This window comes from Arvicola amphibius, chromosome 3, assembly GCF_903992535.2.
Source record: "Arvicola amphibius chromosome 3, mArvAmp1.2, whole genome shotgun sequence".
In the NCBI taxonomy this organism is placed as follows: domain Eukaryota; kingdom Metazoa; phylum Chordata; class Mammalia; order Rodentia; family Cricetidae; genus Arvicola; species Arvicola amphibius.
The window spans coordinates 116,799,961-116,821,075 of record NC_052049.1 but is presented as its reverse complement, the minus strand read 5'-3'; the positions used below and the strand labels follow the sequence as shown (position 1 = coordinate 116,821,075).

The 21,115-nt window shown below is 49.3% G+C and overlaps 1 protein-coding gene across 5 annotated transcripts in view; it reads left to right on the top strand.

Moving 5' to 3' along the window:
• Zbtb16 (zinc finger and BTB domain containing 16) overlaps positions 1-20,705 on the top strand; it is a 182,563-nt gene extending 161,858 nt beyond the window's left edge. For all 5 annotated transcript variants that reach the window (XM_038322387.1, XM_038322383.1, XM_038322384.1 and 2 more), the window contains exons 5-7: positions 12,286-12,456; positions 17,487-17,654; positions 19,704-20,705. In XM_038322387.1, coding sequence (XP_038178315.1) covers positions 12,286-12,456; positions 17,487-17,654; positions 19,704-19,933 — 569 coding nt within the window. In that variant the 3' untranslated portion in view covers positions 19,934-20,705. The remainder of the gene's footprint in view (positions 1-12,285; positions 12,457-17,486; positions 17,655-19,703) is intronic.
• The last annotated feature ends 410 nt before the right edge of the window (positions 20,706-21,115 follow it).

The following is a 21,115-nucleotide window of genomic DNA, read 5'->3' as shown; positions in this document are numbered from 1 at the left end:
GACTTTCTGTCTCTGCTTTGCTATAGTCTCACCCAATCAGCCAAGCCCTTGCCTAACTCAGAAAGGAATAACTCAGAGAGATCCTGGGGCTCATCACATGCATGGCCAGTCCTAGGAGTAGCTCATTGGGTCTCTGGGAGTGGTTCCATTAAGGCCTTGCTTCTTTCTCTTGCTAAGAACTCCTATCTCACGGGGTCCTTGGGGATGTTTAAGACCTGGATTGTCACCTAGTGGTATCTAGTCAATGTCAGGTCTTTCTCTGCCATGCCTGAGACTGTCAGTCTGTGACAATGATTCCCATTGAAGTCTACTGATTCTCCCTAAGTAAAAGGCTGTTGTGCCATTTTGGAAGGAAAACAAAATCACTCAAAAGCACTCAACACTGTCCTTCCTTGGGCCTAGAACACTGGATATTAGAGATGGATAAATTCTTCAAAGATATTTCTTTTTCACCTCATTTCCCCATTTCCCTGGCATCTAGCCAGGAGTGCACAGTGTGTCCTTGAGCCACGCAAACCTAGCCGAGGCTGCTACTGCTCTCTGTTCTGTCCAGCCTCTTAGACGGGGTGTCTACTATGAAGGTCACTGGAGGAGTGGGGCAAGATGAGAAAGACTGGCATAAATGGCCTGGTCTGGCCTGCCCCATGCCATCCTGACTCCTCACCACACACTTCTGAAGCCTTTCTTCCCTGAAGCCCCCCAAGATCACATGAACTGGACTCCCAGTTTTCTTCCAGTCCCCAGGCAGCCTTGCAGAGAGTAACACTGTCACCAACTGTCCATGGAGGTCACAGACCTGAAGATCAGCGAGGGAGATGAACTTAGTTACCCTAGATGAGGGCTGTAAGAACTCTCGGGTTCTGAAAACTCAGAGTTGGCAGTGTCTCTCACCTTGAAGCTTCACTCCAGTGGAACAAGCCCAGAAGGGAAACAAAAAGATGGTTTTTTCTTCTAGGTCCTGAGAGAAGCTGGCATGCCATCCATCAGTGCCAGGCTGCATGCCTTTCTCCAGACTGACTAGGTCATCAAGGCACCTCCCTGACAGAACGAAGTCCCCTAGAGGCCTTTGCTTCACACCCACAGGGCTGGGCCAGAGTAAGGCTAGGTGAGGCTCCTGTGGATGCCTGCTCTTCCTTCCAGGACTGTTGAAGTAGGTCCAATTTTTCAATCGTGGGCCAATTAGTTTCACAAATGGGGGCCCCCGTGGTGCCAGGGCACATTTGTTCCAGGCCTGCGCACTGGCCAGGCCCATTGTCCTGCTTCCCACCCCCGTGCGGGCCCATTGTCCCCATCTCCAGCAGGCCCTGCTTACTGTGGATTTATACGGGCAGGCGTCCTGCGGGCTCCGGGCTTCCCTGCCACAGCTGGCTGAGGTGCTCAGGCCTTGGACTCCCTGACCTTTGCCCCAGTCCTGCTGTCATTTTGAAAGTTACAGACCAGAGGACTGCATACTTCTCCGGATTTACTTTCCATCCTGATCCCCCTTTCCATACCCCCCCTTCCCACTTCCCCTCTGGCTCCCCCCTGCTCTGACTGTAGAGGTTTTAAGTTCATTTTGGAATGTCTGAAAGGGTCCAACAAGTAGCCTGGGAAGCCAAGAGGACAGGGGCCGCTGGAGCAGGTGGAAAGAACACAAGAGGCAACCCCTCCTTGCTGAGGCTGCTGCTTCTCGGGACGTGCATTCTGTTCCTCAGGTTCACGAGTTCCAAGTCCTATGTACAATTGGGAGATACAGAGTAATCCACAGGGAACCAAAATGTGTGATGTCATTTTCCCTTGGCAGCTTTTTGGTCAGGGCCCCTGTACCCTAGGAAAGGAGACTTTGGCGTATGTGAAGTGGGCTGACAGCAATGGTCCCATTGTCACCCTTTGTTCTCTCTTGTAAACCAACTCTCATCATGCCTTCCCTTATTCCCCCCCCCCACACACACACTGTTTCTTCTCCACCCTTTTTCTGTAGTCCCCTCCCACATTTTCTCCTCCTCTTGGGTAGGTTTGTTGGAGTGATTGACAAAATTAGTAAATCCATTCGTGTTACTTTTATTGTGCAGGTCTCGATAAATCCCGAGTGTCCGGGGCACACCTTAATGAGCTAGTGAGCTGACAAATTTGTTTACTGTAGCTGGCGGTGCTGGGAAGTGAAAAGCGCTTGTGTCTGGGCTCACTGCTAAACAAATACACGGTTTCCGGCAGGGAGGCAGCCGGCTCTGCTAGCTGCCACAGCCCGACCAAGCAGCCGCATTCCCCAGGAGGCTGCCGCTGGGGTGTGTGCTTGTGTTTTGAAAAATGCAGCCACTCACCCATCCGCTGCTTAGTTTTAAAACAAATTTCAATCCGTCGTCTGAACCCTCCCCCCCTTTTATGTTATTCATTGAGGAATTTCTATTCCTTTGACAGTACCAAACCCTAACATCCCTTCTTCCTGTCGTAGACATAATGGAGGGTTAGAGAAATGTAGAGGTACCTCCCAGGGTTCTAAGATTGTAAGAAGAAAAGTAGGAAGAGGGAGGAAGGACTGGATTGACAGGGTTGAAAGGGACAGGAAGGCTAGAGGCTAAGGTTTGGGCTTCCTGGGTAGGTTGGAGAAAACATGGCCAGCAGTAAGTGATATGTAAGATACAAATACCCATGCTAATTTAGTTTGATGCTAATTTGGCTGGAGGCAGTGCTTTCAAGGTGTTACCGGATGGGCAGTCACAGGCAGAAAGTGTTTGAGTGGGACTTATCGATGCTTTGGTGGCAGATGACGTTACAGAAGGGTCAAGCAGACTGAGAAGTGCTGCAGTTGTGTGAACTGGATTCTTATGGCAGAGGGTCCTGCCACTCAACATCTGAAGAGAAATTGGAGATGTGAATGGACAGCTTGTGGTCCTTCCTCCAGTGGAGAAGTCAAAGAGAAGTTCAGCAGATGTGAGGGTCTGGGCATTTGTTTCCCTTCTGTCTGGCTCCTGCATCCACACCCCTGCACCTTTTAGATCTCTTAAGATGCAGACAGAACTGCCTGCCTTTGGTGTGAGTCAGCTGTGCTGCCCGTGTCTGTCTCTGGTGCAGTGGGTGATGCATCTCTGTACCTTCTTCAACAACAACCTGGAGGCACATACGTGGAAGGAGAAAGCTGGGGGAAGGAAGGTAGAGGTAACGATTTAACTAATGACTCTGGCATCTCATGAAAGATAATCCCCAGGGGTCAGAGGCAGCAGTAGAACCTCCTTGCAGGGTTAGAAGAAGGGAATGGAGATACAAGTGTTTCCAGTTTAAATGAGTTTTTTAATATATATACTTATCCCCAATTTGATATTCGTTCCCATCCAGGGAAGCAGCTGCTCTAGGTAGCAGGAGAGATGGCTCTTCTTTGCTGAGCGGGATTGGACACCAGAAACCCATCTGTGTTCACACACACACACACACACACACACACACACACACACACCACACCACACCACACCACATGTACACCCCACATGGAGCAGTCCTAGCCTGCTTACCAAAAGAAATGGAAGTATATTTAGCTTCCTCTGCTTCTTTGATTAAGGAACCGCTTGTCTAGGGAGATAATAAGAGCCTTGCTCCAAGAAAGTGTAGCACCTGAGCACCTTCGCCAGCTGTGTGCCCCTCCGATCATGTTCCTTCCTTTCCATTCACGAGCTAATTGGCATGGAAATGGCACAGGTGTAAACACAAGGCTTTTGTGTCTCCTGATTTCAGACCCCATCATCACCTGGACAAGATAAAGGCCTGAGACCTGTGCCATCCCTCCTGCCTCCTGCTCCACCCCAGCCTGGCTTCCTCCCAATTTTTGCTAAAATTATACCTGTTTTTAAATCAGGAACCTGTAAGTTGTGCCTACGTTGTAGCCCAGACTGGCTGTGCTGCTCTTGGGGGACATGGTACAGCTCATTTTCTTCCGTGATAGTGGCTTGGCGTAGCGGCATGCTACTGCCTGTAGCTGCCTGCAGCATCCTGCGTTCCTCTCAGAGGTCTCTACTCAGATAAAGCCAAGAGTTTCACATTCTTCAGAAAAGAATTTCAGGAGAGGTCGGTATGAAGCAGAGCTGGAGGTTTTTGAAGAAAAGGTTTTAACATAAATTTAAGTCTGAGTGTTAATGGAATGAGACATGCTTCAGGAAAGGGACCTACTATCCACATATGGATGTGAGCGTCTCAAGAGGGAATTAACTTAGATGTTTTCATGGGAGCCAGTATGTGATTTGGTGTCTCCTGAGGTTATGTCTCAAAGGGTTGATAACGGTAGTGCCCCACAAATGAGATCACAGGGTGATTTCCGAGGTGCACTGGACAGGATTACAATCTGGTAAGATGAAACCGTTCGGTCATTAAAGCTTCACGAGGGAGTTTGGACATGTCTTTCACTGTAAATGGAGTTTCTAATTTTGCTTGAGAGGCTCCTAGAAAAATGCTGGCTTGTAGTTGGGAAAGGAAAAAAATGGCATGCCTGGTCATAAATACTTAAGACATGTCATAAAGAAGGAATATTGACACCCATTCACAGCAAATGGTGCTGGAATTCTTTCTTTAGAAAAAAAATATGTATGTATGTTTGTCTGCATGTGTGTCAGTCCATCATGTGTGTGCCTATTGCCTGTGGAGGCTGGAGAAGGCCGTTGGTTCCACTGGAACTGGAGTTATGGATGGCTGTGAACCCCCGGGTGGGTGCTGAGAACCAAATCTGGACCCTCTACAAGATCAACAAGAGCTCCCAACCGCAACACTGCCTTTCCAGCCTCTGTGCTAGAACTATTGATCCTTACCAGCATGAGAATTTAGCTAGATACATTAGTTGAGGGGCTCCTGTCTCTTCCTGTGTCCTCTTAATTTCCTCCTTCTTTTTGGCCTCAGTAGGATTTATGCACACAGGTCCCAGGTATTCGCTGGGAGCCTACCCATGTTGCCTCAACCCACATTCTAAATTTATCCTTACCATTCTTCTTTCTAGTTCAAATCCCCTTTGGGCAAGTACTTATGGAGTCTAGACTAAGCCACATCTTCTCATTCTCCAGAAATATGTGGGGAGGAGTTGTTGGGTCCTTTTTTTCTGGTGAAGTTATTCTCTTTAAACCAAGGCTAAGTTTCAAATCTGATTCATAATGGGATTCCCAAATTGTAGAAAACAATGCATTTGTGGCATAACTTGACAGTGTCTGTCAGTTGTCTCGTGCAACACTAGGAAGTGAATGTTGGAAGCACAGGTTGGTGATGTGGGTTCCCCCTTTGTATGCTGTGAATATGTTTTATTACCATTGGTTAATAAAGAAGCTGCTTTGGCCTATAGCAGGGCAGAATAGAGCTAGGTGGGAAAAATTAAACTGAAGGCAGGGAGAAAGAAGGCAAAGTCAGACAGATGCCATGTAGCCGCTGAAGGAGAAAGACGCTGGAACCTTACCAGTAGGCCACAGCCTCATAGTGATACATAGATTAGTAGAAATGGGTTAATTTAAGATGTAAGAGCTAGCTAGGAATATACCTAAGCCATTGGCAAAATAGTATTGTAATTAATATAGTTTCTGTGTGATTATTTGGGTCTTGGTGGCTGGAAAATGAAGGCGCAGTCTTTGCTTATAGATTGGTTATGAAGTTTGTGTCTTCAGTGCAGAGGCTCAGGGACAAGAATGTGTTGCTCAACTTTCTATGATTGTATTGAACAACAGGTAACGAACCTGTGAGTAGGAAAGGTTTAGCTCACTTTACAGTTTCAAAAGATGTAGCTCATAGTCCCTTATTATCCTTGGGCCTGTGATGAGGCAGCATACCCTGGCATGGAGCATGAGAAGGACCAAAGCTTTCACATCTCCGCCTGGACAGGAAGTCTGAGAGACAACAGGAAAGATGGAGGTTTCACCCCTCACTTTCAAGGGCATTCTACGGTGCCGGGAAGACCTCCTTCTGAGACTTTCCACCTCTGCCCAGGTTGGGCAGTAAGCCTTGGCCCATGTTACAAGAAAACATTTCTGATCCAGTCTCTGGCTACAGCAAGGGTAGTAGTCCACCCCAGGATCACAAAGCTGAGAAAAGCCAACCTTCTAGACCAGAAGTATAGGGTCTTTGTACTATTTTACAATATGGTAAGGAGTGACTTCAATGGTCAGAGGTCTTGCTTCTGAGCAGCAAAGCTCAGACAGTGATGTAATCTGACAGATGTGTTAGGGGGTGTCTTAGTGATGAAACTTCATGACCAAAAGCGACTTGGGGAGGAAAGGGTTTGCTTCACTCACAATTCCATATAATAGCTCATTATCAAAAGCAGGGAGAACAGGAACTCAAACAGGGCAGGAACCTGGAGGCAGGAACTGATGCAGAGGCCATGGAGGAGCTCTGCTTACTGACTTGCCCCCTTGGCTTGTTCAGCCTGCTTTCTTACAGCACCCAGGACCACCAGCCCAGGGGTGACCCCACCCACAATGGGCTGCCTTTGCCCTCATATCCATCACTGATTAAGAAGATGCTCTATGGTCTTGCCTACAGTTCTATCTTGTGACAAGTTTTGACAAGTTAATATAAAACTATTCTGCCCAGGGCCCCAGTGAGTTTGGCACCTGTGTGTCACCTGGCATTAGTGGTTGCCATGGAGATAGGGTAGGACTGTCTTTTGGTAGTGGCCTTGTTTATAACTCAGTTCTGAGATCTCACCAATCCAAGTTGTCTATCCCTGTACCATGACCTATTGACCCTCCCTCCCGTGCATGCATCTGTTTTTGTCATCATCCCAAAGTCTCTCAGTATTGTCACCGCAGCATACAGTTATGTAGAGCCTACTGGCATGAGCCCTGTGCTGTGTGTTGGGGGGAGATAAAGATGACTATTCTGGTTCCTGCTTTGGCATCTTAGTCTCCTAGACAGGACTGGATGTCAAAAGTAAACGCAATAAAGGGTTTCATGGGTTGTAACAATGAGTGCTCGGAGGAAGATGGTGTCCTTGGCACCGAGTCTTAAATAGTACAAGTCATCCAAGATACCATTGCTAGGGTCAGCTTCCTAGAAGAGGCAACCCAGAGTCAATAAAGCAACGTATGCTTGTCCTTGTGCAGGGCTTCCATGAGTCACCATCCAGGTTGTTCACTCTAGCTGAGGAAGAGGTGGAGATTAAAATCTAGCTCTCTCTTACTAGCCAACAATGAGGTCTGTTGTCTACCCAGAGGGAGGAGACAGGCTTTTCAAGTTTAGAAAATGGCATCATTTGGGCTGGCATTAGCTCTACAACTAAACCACTCTGTGAAGAGTTCTCAAGGAGGAATCTCATTTGTTGTTCTTAGCAACCACAGCAATATGGAAAAGGATGGGAACACTCTAATCCAGGGAAGTTAAGGGGCTTGCGTGGGATCCCAAGGTAATGGAAGTGGCAGGACCAGAATCCCTGCTCCTTTTCCCTCTCCCCATCTCACTGCCCGTGACTTCTGAAGACTGTCTCCAGACAGTCAGCGTCTACCTCCTTCCTGATGGGACTGCCTCTGCTTCTGATCGTTGCCTCGGTGGAGGGCAGAACTCAGGCATCGCAGAGAGCAGAGTGTGCTAACGCAGCGGGTCCCTTGCCCTGCCACACATCTCACCGCAGCTAATGAATTGCTAATACAATTTTCTAGATAATTTTATTTCCATAGCCCCACATTTTAATGTGTTTCCAAAAGCTAGCATTTATTTGCTTAATCTCCCAGTGTAATAGAATCAGCCCTGACTCATCATACGTGCAAACAATCAGCTAGGCAGAAACGACAGCAAATTGTTTAATAACTCACATCTAGTCTTTAGATTTTTAACGTGCACGCACCAGTAGTTTTTCTTGGGTCTCATTCACTCTTCAACCCTTCCCTGATTTCTTCCTTCCTTCCTTCCTTCCTTCCTTCCTTCCTTCCTTCCTTCCTTCCAAGTCCTTCCTTTTCTTTGACTGTGAATGTTGGTTTTCAAGCAGAAGAGTGGGGAAAGTAGACACAAACTAAACTGTCTTCTCACCCTGAATCTTGGTTGGTGGTTAAGTGGCCAAGGAGGGAGCTTACTTATGCCTGTGTGAGAGCCTAGGAAGGAGAGAGAGACAGCTGGAGTCATAATGATATTTCTTCTTAACCAATAATCGTGGAACCTTAAGCCTGTCAATGGTGTTCAGAGCTGGCCATTTGGAATTTCACGGGTGCCGCTTTTCCCAACCAGACCACAGTTCCAATCAGGGTGCTCTCTTCCTGTCCACAAAACCTAGGGCATCATCTGGTCCCCACCTTCTTTCTGGAGCAGTGCAAAAGCTATTAATATCTCTCTGCTTCCAGCCACTTGGGACCATCCACACCTTTGCCACCTACAGAGGAACTGCCCATCAGGCTGTTGGACACTTGTACCTGTCTTCGGGCCTTTTGAGTTGCTGTAACATGTGATTGTAGAGTGGAGGATTCGTATCTAGAAAATAATGTTTCACAGTCCTGAAGGCTGGGCAGTCTGAAATAGGGATCCCAGCATGGCTGGGTTCCCAGGAGGCCCCTCTCCCTAGTTGCAGACTGTAGACTTCTGTGTCCTGTGTTCTGACTGTGAGAAGGGACTCTGTTTATAAGGGCAGTAGTAGTATTGAAGAGGGCTCCACTCCTGTAATCAGACTTGGTGAAGCCCCCACCAGCTGATACCCCCACTTGGAGGACAATGATTTTAACATACTCACTTTGGGACTGGGAGAGGGGACACACACATCTAGACCTTTGCTTTCCTCCAGTCCTTCTATGGCCCCGTTTTTGCCTGTAGGATGGCATCTGGGCTGTCCCTCCTGGCACATCTGGTCCTCTGTGATCTGACCTCCCTGGTTTTGAAGACTTCTCTCCATCCTCTGTGCTCTGAAATCCATCTGCCATGTTTCCCTAGCCAGGGATGGGTGCCCCATTTCCTACCTTGGCTTCTCAGATAACATTCCGTTTTTCAGAGCAGAACTCAGCCTCCCCTGAGGCTCTCGCGGGTTCACCCTGGACTTGTCCATGCTCTGGATGGTCTTCCTGGACCAGTGCCCTCCACCCCCACTCTTGGTGTCCAGATTCCCTGCCTCATCCCAGCCTGTTCATGATCAATCGCTAGGGAATGGTGTGAGACAGGAAAATGGACATGGGTGGAGGTGACCCAGTAGAGCAGCTTCCAAGCATCTTAAGGACAGCAAGGGGACCGAATGCCCCAGGAAACTCAGTCTACTCTACTAGGTAGCACCTTTTGGGGTGTCCTCCTGGGTACCATTCATTCACCTTCCATCCTGGGGATATAAGAACAAAGACATTTTGACTGGTAAAAGGCATGGCTGTTTAGGAAGCCTGCTCCCTCCGGCTAATTTATGGCAGCTGTTTGAACACCTGGCCTATTTGGGGCTTTCTGTGGGGTAGAGTTCAGGGTAAAGAGGGTGCAGGTGCTGGGAACCCTTAGCTTGAAGAAGCTCGGAGCGCTGTGCTGTGGGTTAGAATGTGTTGTGGACGGCCTCTGTTTGCTTACCAGGCTTGACAGAGCACTGAGGGACACAGTGTCACCGCTCCCAGTGGCTTGAAGGCCTTAAGTGTCAGTGCTCGCAGTGGCTTCTGCCCAGGCAAACTGTTTCTTTCAGTGAGTGCATCTTCCTCCATCAGATGGGGCTGAGACTTGAGATCTCTCCCAGAGATCTTACTGACTCCTTCCAGTTGGGCTTGGGTTTGGGAGGCTTCCGAGAGCTGTGTGCCTGTGACCAGCTGCCTGTGCTCCCACCATTGCTGGAGTGCTCCTTGCATGCTTGGTGCTTGCTCTTTATTGCCTTGATGGAATCTCTTCTGGGGGAAGCCGAGACAGACAGGTGTTTCTAGTCCAGAGGTAAGATGGGGTTCAGAGGCTAGGGAGGTGGGTCCGTGGGTAAAGTGGTTGCTGTGTGAGCATGAGGACCTGCTTTTCGATGCCCCTCACCCACATAACAGCTAGGCATGTGCATACCTGTAATCCCAACCCAGGCCCATGGCTCTCTGGACAGCTAGCCTAGCCCAAACTGTTCAATGAAAGATTCTGTCTTCATGAAGTGAGATAGAGAGCCATAGAGGTTGTTCAGTGAGAGAGCCCGTCTTGATGAAATGGATCGGGAGCCATCCTGGTGTCAACCTCTGGCCTCCAAACACCACACGCACACACACACACACACACACACACACACACACACAGGACTAGTGCATGCCCACACACTAAAAAATAAAACTAGAGAGTTCAATCTGTGATTTCTGGAATCAAACAAACCAAGACATTTCTAGATTCCTGGTTCTGCCTCTTTCTCACTGTGTGACCTTAGGCAAGCTATTTAATCTCTGTTTTTCTCTTCGTGAGAAGGTGGCTCTGAACGCTCGCCCTGTAGGGATGAACGTTTTAAATAAGATGACAGCACAAATAAAGCACCCAGCTGAAATGGCCTTTATTAGCCCTCCATCCATCCTCCTCTTGGAGATTTGGAGGATATCTTGTTCCCCTACACAGCCCTCCTAGTTATTGAAAGATAAAACATGCCTGCAGATATACAGACTTCAGTGTCTGCAAAGAGAGGGCACACGGGTAATAGAAGAGAGAGGATGGTGGGCCAGTGGTGACCCCTGCCTTTTATTCCAAACTGAGCCATGTATGGTCCTGAGGAGGCAAGAACCAGCCTCCAACTTGCTGTCACCATTTCCAGTCAGGGAGGCAGCAAGGCTCTTCATTGTCCCCTCCCTTCCTCTCTCGCCTGCCCCTGGAAGCTTCCTCATATCACCCTGAAGAGTCCATGACTTTCAGGAGCCCAAGTGCTCTGGCACTCCCTCTGTTTTGGACTAGACTGACAGACCCGACCATCTTTTCTGTTTATGTCCCTCACACGAGGGACAGCATTGTGAGACTGAGCTCAGGCAATGCTACCCAGATATGGGCAGAGAGACAAGCAGATGGGCTTGTGTCAGGACTAATGTCTTGGGGAGATAAAATCCAAAATGGCAGACAAGGAGCTATGAACTGAGACTCAGCTGGAAGGCTCTGGATCTGGTGTGGCATCAGAAAAGGGTTGATGAACAGAAAATAGCAATCCACCTTTGTGGGGTTCAATGGGGCACTTGGTCTGCTGGGCCAGCCAACCGAATGGCAGGGCAGAACTGAACGAATATCTGCTGTGAGTCACTAGGTTGAAATCCTTTGGCCACTTCCCATTGGTCTTACTATGAAACCCAGAGCTTGTTGCATGACTGGTCAGGCTACATGATCTGGCTCTCAGCTCCTCTTCAGCCCCCTTCTCACCCTTCTCCCTGCTCCCACAGTTAGGACCGGTCATTCTACTCCACTTGGTTTTGCCACCCCTGAGTATTTACAGACTCCATCCATCCTCTTGAATGTTCTCTTGAACACTGTATGCTGGGTGGTATTGAAATTAGAGCAGGTTCCAGTAGGTGTTTCCATTGTTCCATCCCCAGAACCTCAAAGCTCTAGAGCCTTTCTTGTGGAAAGTATCGTGATAGTATTTGTGGAATGAAGTGGCTCTCAGGATTCCTGATTTGCTAAATGGGAAAGTGGTTATAAGAATGTTTGCCAAGCATGGTGGCACATACCTTTAATCCCAGCACTCGCGGGGCAGAGGCAGGAGGATCTGAGTTTGAGGCCAGCCTGGTCTACAGAGCGAGGTCCAGGACATCCAGGGCTATACAGAGAAGCCTTGTCTTAAAAAAGGAAGTAAAGAGGGGAGGAAGGGAGGGAGGGAAGATGAAAAGAAAAACAGAGACTGTGGTCTCCAGCTAAGCTCCGGAACTGAATGAATGAGTGAATCCCTCTGCTGCTCCCAACTACGAACTCCATGGAGATTGGGATGAGTTGATCTCTTGTGTTTCCCTCCTCTCCTCGTGTGGTTTGCAGTTTGAAGACAGTTATGTAAACAACAACGGTTAGTCCATAGGATCCAGGTCATTGTTGGCTTTAACAGGTTCTACCCATCTTCCCACCATTGCCTCAAACTCTGTAAATTCCCTGTGATTATAGGCCCCCAGTCACCCACTTTCTCCTGGACTGGACTCAAGACGCTTGCAGAAATGCATTTGACTGTTTCTGTGGTTTGATGCCTTTCTCCACTAATCTTTAAGTCTCATGGAGGCTGGACACCACTTAGAGCTACATTCAGGGTGCTCAGTCAACATTGCATGACCTGGGCTGCCCCTGCGTTTGACCTTATGTGTGTGTGTTGGGGTGGGGGAGTAGGATTTCTAGCCCCAGTGCTGCCTCCTACTCCAGCCTTCAGGGGTAAAGTTCTGGCCTTGGGTCCCCGCCTTGCTGACTGTCTCCTGCTGCTGTCTCCCACAGGCACGGACATGGCTGTTTTCTGTCTCCTGTGTGGGAAGCGCTTCCAGGCCCAGAGCGCGCTCCAGCAGCACATGGAGGTCCACGCGGGCGTGCGCAGCTATATCTGCAGCGAGTGCAACCGCACCTTTCCCAGTCACACAGCTCTCAAGCGCCACCTTCGCTCACACACAGGTAGGCTGGTCCCAGGGGGTGCGTGGGGACATTTCCAGACCTTATATCTGGGCTTAACCTCCAAAAATATATGGTGTGTGTTGGGGCGGGCGGTGTTCTCAGCCTTTCTCTGCTTGAAGTTGTACATAGAAGAGCTCCTATAGAGTGTTTAAATGTTGACAGTTCTCAGCCAGGCAATGGTGGCACACGCCTTTAATCCCAGCACTCGGGAGGCAGAGGCAGGCGGATCTCTGTGAGTTCCAGACCAGCCTGGTCTACAGAGCTAGTTCCAGGACAGGCTCCAAAGCCACAGAGAAACCCTGTCTCGGAAAAAAAAATGTTGACAGTTCTCTTAATCCACCACCCACCACACACCTGTTTCCAGTCTTTCCATACACAGCACAGAAAATAGTCATTAAAAAAAAAAAGAACACCATATTCTTGCGTTACACTCTCAGAAACTTGATTCAGTGGTCCAGGGTGGGCTCTAGATCGCAACACCACTAATAAGGATTCCTGAGGGATGCTGATGCGGGTGGGGGGAGGGGCGTACTAAAGTGCATTTTGAGAATAACTGACCTAACCCTATTACAATCCCACCACTTGCCCAATCCATCCAAGAATAGCACGGAAGTCAGCTCAGGGCTGCAGCGAGCACACTGAAGAAATCATCCTGCCTTCACCACCACAGAGACAGGAGGCTTCTGCCTTGGCCCTAATGCGGTCTAGGGAAGACAATGAGAGCATTTGAGCAGTGAGCCATGAGATAGCCCTGCTTGGCCAGTTCACACGATGGCATGAAAGATGGGGTATGTGTGAGTCAAGGAGGCAGGGCTAGTTGCCTAAATCCTGGCCTATCCCTGCCACTACCCTCTAGCTTTAGGGGACAGGACACCCAGTGTCAGAGGGCCTTGAAGGAACCCTTGGTCCTTTCCTAGCAGAGGAATCAATGACTTAATTCCTTTCTCTGCCCTAAAGCAAAATGAGATCATCTCTTACTGTCCCTTGGTGAAAGAATGCCAGTTTCTGAATTGTATGTCTCTCTGTGTGTATGTTACTGATCTGTTTTTTGGGGGGAGGAGGGGGGATTAAATCTCTAGGGTGTAGCAGAGTGCATACACAGGCCTGCTAGAGAAGGTGTAAATGTCCTGCATGCTTCATAGAGGGTCAGAAGAATTTCTCATTCTTCCGAGCCTCTTCATAACCCCCGGATGGAATATGTGCCTGGTCCTTACATGGGTGGCAGGCTCTGATGAGTAAGGAAGTTTTACTCTAGGGGGCTGAGCTGGACCGTCCTGCCGGTTGTAGGCATTCTTACCAAGAAGCCTGATTTGGCTCTAGCTTCTGGATCCCATCCTAGTCAGAGAAGCACAATGCCATATCATTACCAAATGTGAATGGCTCACCAGATGCTTAGGACTGCCGAAGGCTGCTCAGTAGAAAGTAGGAGGTCTTAGCGGCCAAGGTCCAGCAAAGAGAAAGGGATGTGTGCTCAAGGACTTTCTCTGCAGTGAAGGGTCTCCCAGTAAGATGTAGATACCATCTGCCAATGTCTCCCTCAATCTCCCTCAATAGGTCCCTAAGTTCAGTCTTCGGGAAGATGCTTAGCCTCCATTAGCCACTTCCAGGTATGCCACTGGGTCAAGTCACTTGACTTCATGTGACACGATGATTCAGGCCCTACTGAGTCCACCCAGGATGTAACTTACATTGCCCATGCCACCTTCTCAGAGTTCTGTTAGCCCATGTCAGCCCTGTTCTACCCTGCCCGCCATGCTTCAGATCCCCAGCAAGGATAGAGTTTGGGAGAAACCCTTGCTTATTCTAGAAACGCAGACGTGTGTGCAAGGGGCACACACACATTCAAGCACCCATTGATTTTCACACCAGCTCGGCACAGGCTCTGCACACACACACACACCCGACACAATGCCTCATTAATATTCTGTTGTTCTTGGCCCATTTGCTGCTGGGGCCGGTGTTTAGCATCAGCAGCTGTGTTTGGTACGTTAGTCCAGCCGTGCTCTTGGCATTGATGGATCCTTGATTCACATGGCTCTTCATATAATAAACTCTCAGCTGCACTGAAGGGAGGGGCCAAGAGGAAGGGCTCTGAGGAGCCCAGGGGCTGGGACAGGGGTGGGAAGGATGACACTGGGCTTGGCCAGAGCTAAGAAAGCCACTAGGTAATGACAAACTGGGGAAGAAGGAGGGTCACAGATGCCTTGGGCAGGCCAGAGGGGCTCTAATTAGTCTCGTTTGTCCTGCACTTAATGTCAAGCTCATTAACACGTCTACAGAGTTAATCAACATACCACAAATTGGATTTTGACTTCTGTCGCCAGTTCTATGTACATTATGGCCAGCCTGGCCTGACACGATTAGTTCTCAGGGTGAGGGCTATAGGTTGGGTGGTCCCTGGGCTGTAAGACCTGGGTGGGTGAGGGTGGATATGTGTCTTGGTGACTTGGTGACTTGTCATTTTTCCCCCTCTCATTCCCTGAATGCTTTTTATTCTTTCCCTGGGAAGACTCAAGAGAGTTCCTATTTAAACTCATTTAACATGTGATCCACTTCGTAATTAAATTCATAAAAATCTGATCAAACAAGCCCCTCTGCTGTTTGTTAAACTCTTAGGGCCCCCCTCTGGAAGCAAGAAGCACACACAGGCAACCATCCAGTCCTCCCTCACTGATGCCCCCTCTTCCTGTGTATGTGGGGGGAGGCTGGGTGACTGCCGATGTACGTTTTAATTACCGGCTTCAGCTGAAGTCTCATGTGGCCCTTGCTTTATTTATTTATTTATATCTTAATGAGGATACTGAATCTTTGATTAAAGTCGTAATCGTTGCCGATTCAGGAAGGAGGGGGAGCTGGATGTCAGACCAGACAGGGACACGTGTGCAGACAGAGAGAGAGAGAGAGAGAGAGAGAGAGAGAGAGAGAGAGAGAGAGAGAGAGAGAGAGAGATTCATGCATAAACTGCCTCCCCTACTATGGTAGACCCATAGCCAATTAGTACCTATATTAATGAAGGCTAGCTTCTTCTTGGGCTTTGATAGGACTGGGAACTGTTCCTTGGTATAGGCCCAGAAGTGAGAGACAAGGGTTAGTTTTCCCAGTCCAGAATTCCAGGACTCAGTCCATCTCTAGATCACTGGCCAGCCAGGCCCCTGGGCCAGGACACTGCCCCTTAGATGGTGAGGATAGAGATGGTTCTTTGTGCTTCTTTGATGGAGACCCACCCACCCCCTGTGCCCTCTTTCACCCTCTGAGAGAGTTGGCCAATGAACAGGCCCCAGCAACCACTCCCCAGCGTCCCCAGAGTCCCAAGTCATCAGAGGAGGTGAGAATTTATGTGGGTGCAGGGGCCTGCATTCGGGAAGTAGGATGTTTGGTTATTAGCCCCCGGATGGGAGAAGGCAGAGAGAGTAAAATCCCCTTTTAAAGAGGAAGTGAGGGCACAGGCCTGCGAGTCCATAAGGAGAAGGACAATTTATGCCCAGGCACGAGCACAGTTTGACGTGGGGATAATGAAAAAACGTAGGTCATTGTGGGATGACTTAAGCCTTCAGCAGCTGAGGAGAATGTATGAAATGCGGAGAACATTACACGGTTGGCAGCCTCGCGCATCTGCGGAGGAACAAGTGAAATACAGTGGGCCATTCTTTACCGTAAACTGTGCTTGTTGGAGATGCAGCCCAGAGAGATTGTAATTACAGTGACAAGACGAATCAGCGATATTTAAATATTCATGAACGAAGTCTGGGGTGATCAATCTATCTTTATTGTCTGCGCCTTCACTCCTGTAATAAATAAGTAGCTCAAGTCCTCACCTTTCATCCCCCAAGCTTGACACCTCGGTTACAAAAATGCAAGGTGGTTAACCCCACTCCCAACCCCCCCCACCTCAGTCCACAGAGATTGAAGAGTAGAGTGTCCCGGGGAGAGAATGGTAAGTTAATGGGCATGATTCTAGACTCGGGAAGGGCTGTTCTTCCAAGTCCAATACCCAGAATTCTCCAAGAGTTGGTTCTGAGTTATTCCTGAGCAAGCACTGAGGGGAAAAGGGTGGGCAAGGCTTCTTGGTGGCCCCGTTAGTCAGTACAATACAATGTGTCACTTAGCCATGTGGTAAGTGACCAGTGTCCAGACCCTGGGATGAGACCATAGCCTGAGTTCCAGTCTAGCTACTTCTAGCTAGATGACCTTGGGACAGTGGTTAAATATCTCTAAGCAACCTTCTATTCCCCCACTTCTTTGTGAGATAAGCGTAATTTTCATCAGATAGTTTCCACGACCATGTGACATGATCTCCGTGAGGTCCTCAGCATAGCGGAAAGAATACGGCAAATATGGGCCATTTAAATGGGAAAGAATTCTTTTAAAATTCTTTTTAAAATCGTATTATTTTTCTATAAATAAAGGTCCAAAAGCGTTCAATATTCTTCTCTTTGGGGACAGAGAAGGCAGAGTAGCTTAGTCTGCGTGGAGAACTGAAGGGGAGCATCCAAATGGCGGTGATAGATGAGCTGGACTCTGAAGGACAGCTAGGGGTTCACCAGGGAAAGATGTGGAAACGAGGCAGCGGGAATAGCGGTTCACTGGTGGAGTAGGAGAAAGAGCAGATGACATTTGGGGAGCAGGAGAAGTTCTCTGAGTTGGAGGAATTGTTTTAAGGGTGGGGAAGCCAGACTGGAGTGGCCCTTGGCTCTGAGCTCGAGGAAAGGGAGAAGAAACCAGAAGTGTGAGTTAAGTCTGAAAGCCCGGCTCTGTTCCACCCTCATAGGACACTGCTTTCTGAGGGTTGCAGCTCTTTGCTGAGCCAGGCAGTCTTTCTTTCTTTTGAGACTGGCTGTTATCCCATGAATGACTGTGGGGCCACAGTAAAATCCGGGTGTGATCACAGGAACTGCTCACTGTTGGTGATGTGGGGACTAGCCAAATCACCTTTGAAGGTGGTGAGCACAGGGTACACCAAGTGTACCCTGCTGTCCCTGAAACAGAGGCAGGAGGAAGCAAGGATCTGAGTCAGCCCCTTGTCCTCACAGGTGACCACCCATATGAGTGTGAGTTCTGTGGTAGCTGCTTCCGGGATGAGAGCACACTCAAGAGCCACAAGCGCATCCACACCGGGGAGAAGCCCTATGAGTGCAACGGCTGTGGCAAGAAATTCAGCCTCAAGCACCAGTTGGAAACGCACTACAGGGTTCACACAGGTACCGAGGGCTGGGAATGGGCCCCAGGCTGGCTCTGGGAGCTGGGTGGTGACTGGAAGTGGGTGGTTTTGAGAGAAGCCCGGGTAAACATGGTTCAAGGTTCAACCAGAGAGAAAAGGAGTAATGTGGAGACGGGAGCAGAGGTGCGACGGTTTAAGAGTGTTTTCTGTTCTTCCAGAGGACCGGAGTTTGGTTCCCAGAACCCTCTGCTTGCCTCAGAGGGCACCACATTTATGTGCACACATGCACACAAATAAAAATATTTTTTTTAAAAAAAGAGAGAGAGATAATATCGTGGTCTGGGTACCATGACCCTTCTCTCAAGGCCAAGGCAGGCATTACTAATCAGGTGTGGCAGATAATAGTAATCAATTGCAGCACGTGTCTCATGGGCCCAGGCAGTCCCCTGAAGTAATCACACCAAAAAGTCGTCCAGGAGTGCCAGGCAATATGGTGCTTTAAATTAAGAGTAAGTTGGCTAGATTAGTGAAAAGTGAAATTTGAGTGGTTTCATTTTGTTCCATTCATGATTGGAGGCAGAATTAGAGGCCATTAAATTATGATAAGGGTCAGAAATTGTGACATTGGTTCTGGTCTGTTCTGCAAAGAAAAGAGCCCATGTCTCCAACAGGAGAATCCTCATTCCTTTCCACATAGAATAAATGTGAGCTTCATTTCCACTGGGGTCTCAGGACAGACAGACAGACAGACAGACAGACAGACAGACAGACAGGGTTTAGAGTTAGAGTCAGCTAGAGCTGGCATCTACTTAACTGGAAAACCTATTTCTTCCCCATTTCAAGTTCAATGACATCACCTTGGTTGCTTAAAAGGGGCCCCAGTGGGAGTATTGACCGCATAGCAATAGAGCTATGTGTCTTTGGAGAGCTGGCTGTTAAATACCCACCCCCTGCAGTCTGCCAGCTGAGGGGAGGTAGCATTTCCTGTGAGGCTGAGGGTGCAACAGAGCAAAAGAAGATGCCCTTTCTGATCAGTGGGGACAGCACCCAGTCCAGAAGAGGGCATGGTGACCTCAACTAGCTTAAGGGAGGGCATAGCCTGCCGAGGGGTGGGCAACCAGCAGAAGGCAGAGCTGTTCTCAGGACTCTGTCTTCTCTCCTGAGCTCTGTTTTTTCTTGCCCCTAGCTCGAAGCCACAGGAGGGGAGGGGATGTTCATTGCTGACAACATCTGTAACCCAGGGAGTATCCCAGAGTCCCGGGGTTTCCTCAGTCCCTTGTTGTGGGATGTGACCTAGTGGGCAGATCATTAAATGCATTGGCAGTGACTATTGTAAATAGCTGGTCGATAGTTAGATCACTTTGGCTGTTCATTACTTCATTATTTGCCGGGGCCTCAGCACGGAGGAGTATCGATAGCTAGATGGCTGACCAGTTAATTACTGTATTGAAACGAGGTTCCCTTACATCTCTGCTCAGCTCCAGGGCACTCTAGTGGAAGGGAGATCTGGAAAGCAGACTAGGGTGTCATTGTACACTCCTAGATTCTCTATACAGTCCCTTCCCACCAGCCCTAAATGGGAGGTAAAGTCTAGGAGACGGCTTTAGAGCCTTAGTGGGTAAATGGCCCCAGGTGGGATGTGTTTGAAGGACTGGGCTCCTCGGATTCCCCCTGCCCCTCCCCCTCCGTACTATCTGTAGCTCTAAAAGGACTCCACCCATTCCCCTGTTTCCTATGGATGAATTTTGCTATGAAGAAGCATCCCGAAGGACTTCAGAGACTTACTACCTCCTTTCTCAGTCCACGTTTCCTTAATTAGAAGGAAACTCCCTGCCTAAAGATAATGTGACAAGGGGCCAGAGCTCCATAGATCATTTCTAGCTGCCAGTTTCTAGCCACATTAGCCACTAACCATACTATATAACCCTATAACCATACCAATAGCCCTGTGTGATCAGTGGCTACCATCTTGGATGGTTCTGTTGGACACTGCAAGGCTAGAAGGATAGACATTCTCCAGCAAGCCTAAGGATGACCCATGGCCCTCTCGGTCCTCTCATTCCCCTGTCCTGTCTTGTCTCCTCCACAGGTGAGAAACCCTTCGAGTGCAAGCTCTGCCACCAGCGCTCCCGAGACTACTCGGCCATGATCAAGCACCTGAGAACGCACAACGGCGCCTCGCCCTACCAGTGCACCATCTGCACGGAGTACTGCCCCAGTCTCTCCTCCATGCAGAAGCACATGAAAGGCCACAAGCCGGAGGAGATCCCACCTGACTGGAGGATAGAGAAGACGTACCTCTACCTGTGTTATGTGTGAAGCAGGGACCCCCCCACATAGGATAGAGCAGTGGCGGGAGCCTGCAAAGACAAGCTAGAGAAAGATAAAGTGGAAAGACTGCGCAGAGAGAAAAAAGGGGGGAATAGAAAAGAAAAAGAGAGAGAGAGAAGGAGAAGGAAACTAAGTAGTTGCTTGGCCTTGGGTTCCTTCTGGGATTCTAGGCGATCCGGCTGTCATACGACTGCCCCTTCCTTGGGGTTTCTACCCAACTTGGTTCTCTTGGGTGGGTGGGGTGGTTTTGCTCATTCACACAGTGGCATATTTTTCTCCTCTCCACAACCTAGACCTTCCTTTTGTATCCAGAAATGGAGACCAAAAAGCAAGTGCAAGGTCCTCGGGTCAGAGCCACTGCCTCTGCCCTCACTCCTTCCTTCCCCTCCTCGGAAGAGGGCGGGAGGGGGCAGAGAGGGTGACTGGAGGCCGTGAGAGTTGGTGTCTCTGGTTGACGCTCAGAGTGGTGGCTCTGGCAGACTGGGGGCAGACTAGGAAAGGAAAGGGTTTCCTGCTCTGCCCAGCCCTGCCTGGTGCCCCTTATGGTCTCCGAGAGCCCCATGGCTTGCCTCACCCTTCAGCTCCTTGCACCTGCTTGATGGCTGTCCTCTGGTCACAAGGGGCTCACTCCCTATGTGGATCTGGACTATGTCTTCCTTAGGTCCCTCCTGGGGAAAACTGTGTCAGATTCCCAAACCCCTTCTTTCTTTCCCTTAGCTTTCAGAGAACACAGAACAAAATAAATCTGCACTGAACCCCAGCCAAACCCCCTCATGTGCAAGATCCCTGTTGACCTGCTTTCTGCTTGCAAAAAGGAAACAAAACAAAAACCAACTAAATATATTCCATCCCACCATTCAAGCAAGCACATCACCGCAACCCCACTTTGGCCCCTAGGGGAAGGAATGCCATCATCCTATTGAAAGGTCCCATTGCCTGGAGAAGGAGTGGATGCTCTCCCACAGGAGAACTTTACCTGCAGGAGGGAGTGGATGTCCTGACAGAGCATGGTGGGAGGACTAGCCACCAGGCGGTGGGGGGGGGATGGGAGGGCCGGGGGAGGACGACAGGGAGTAGTTATCACAGATCTGGAAATTAGCACTGAATGCCTGGCTAGGGTCCCCGCAGTCTCCAGGGAGCAGGGAGGAGGAGCCGAATGCGCTTTGGCCT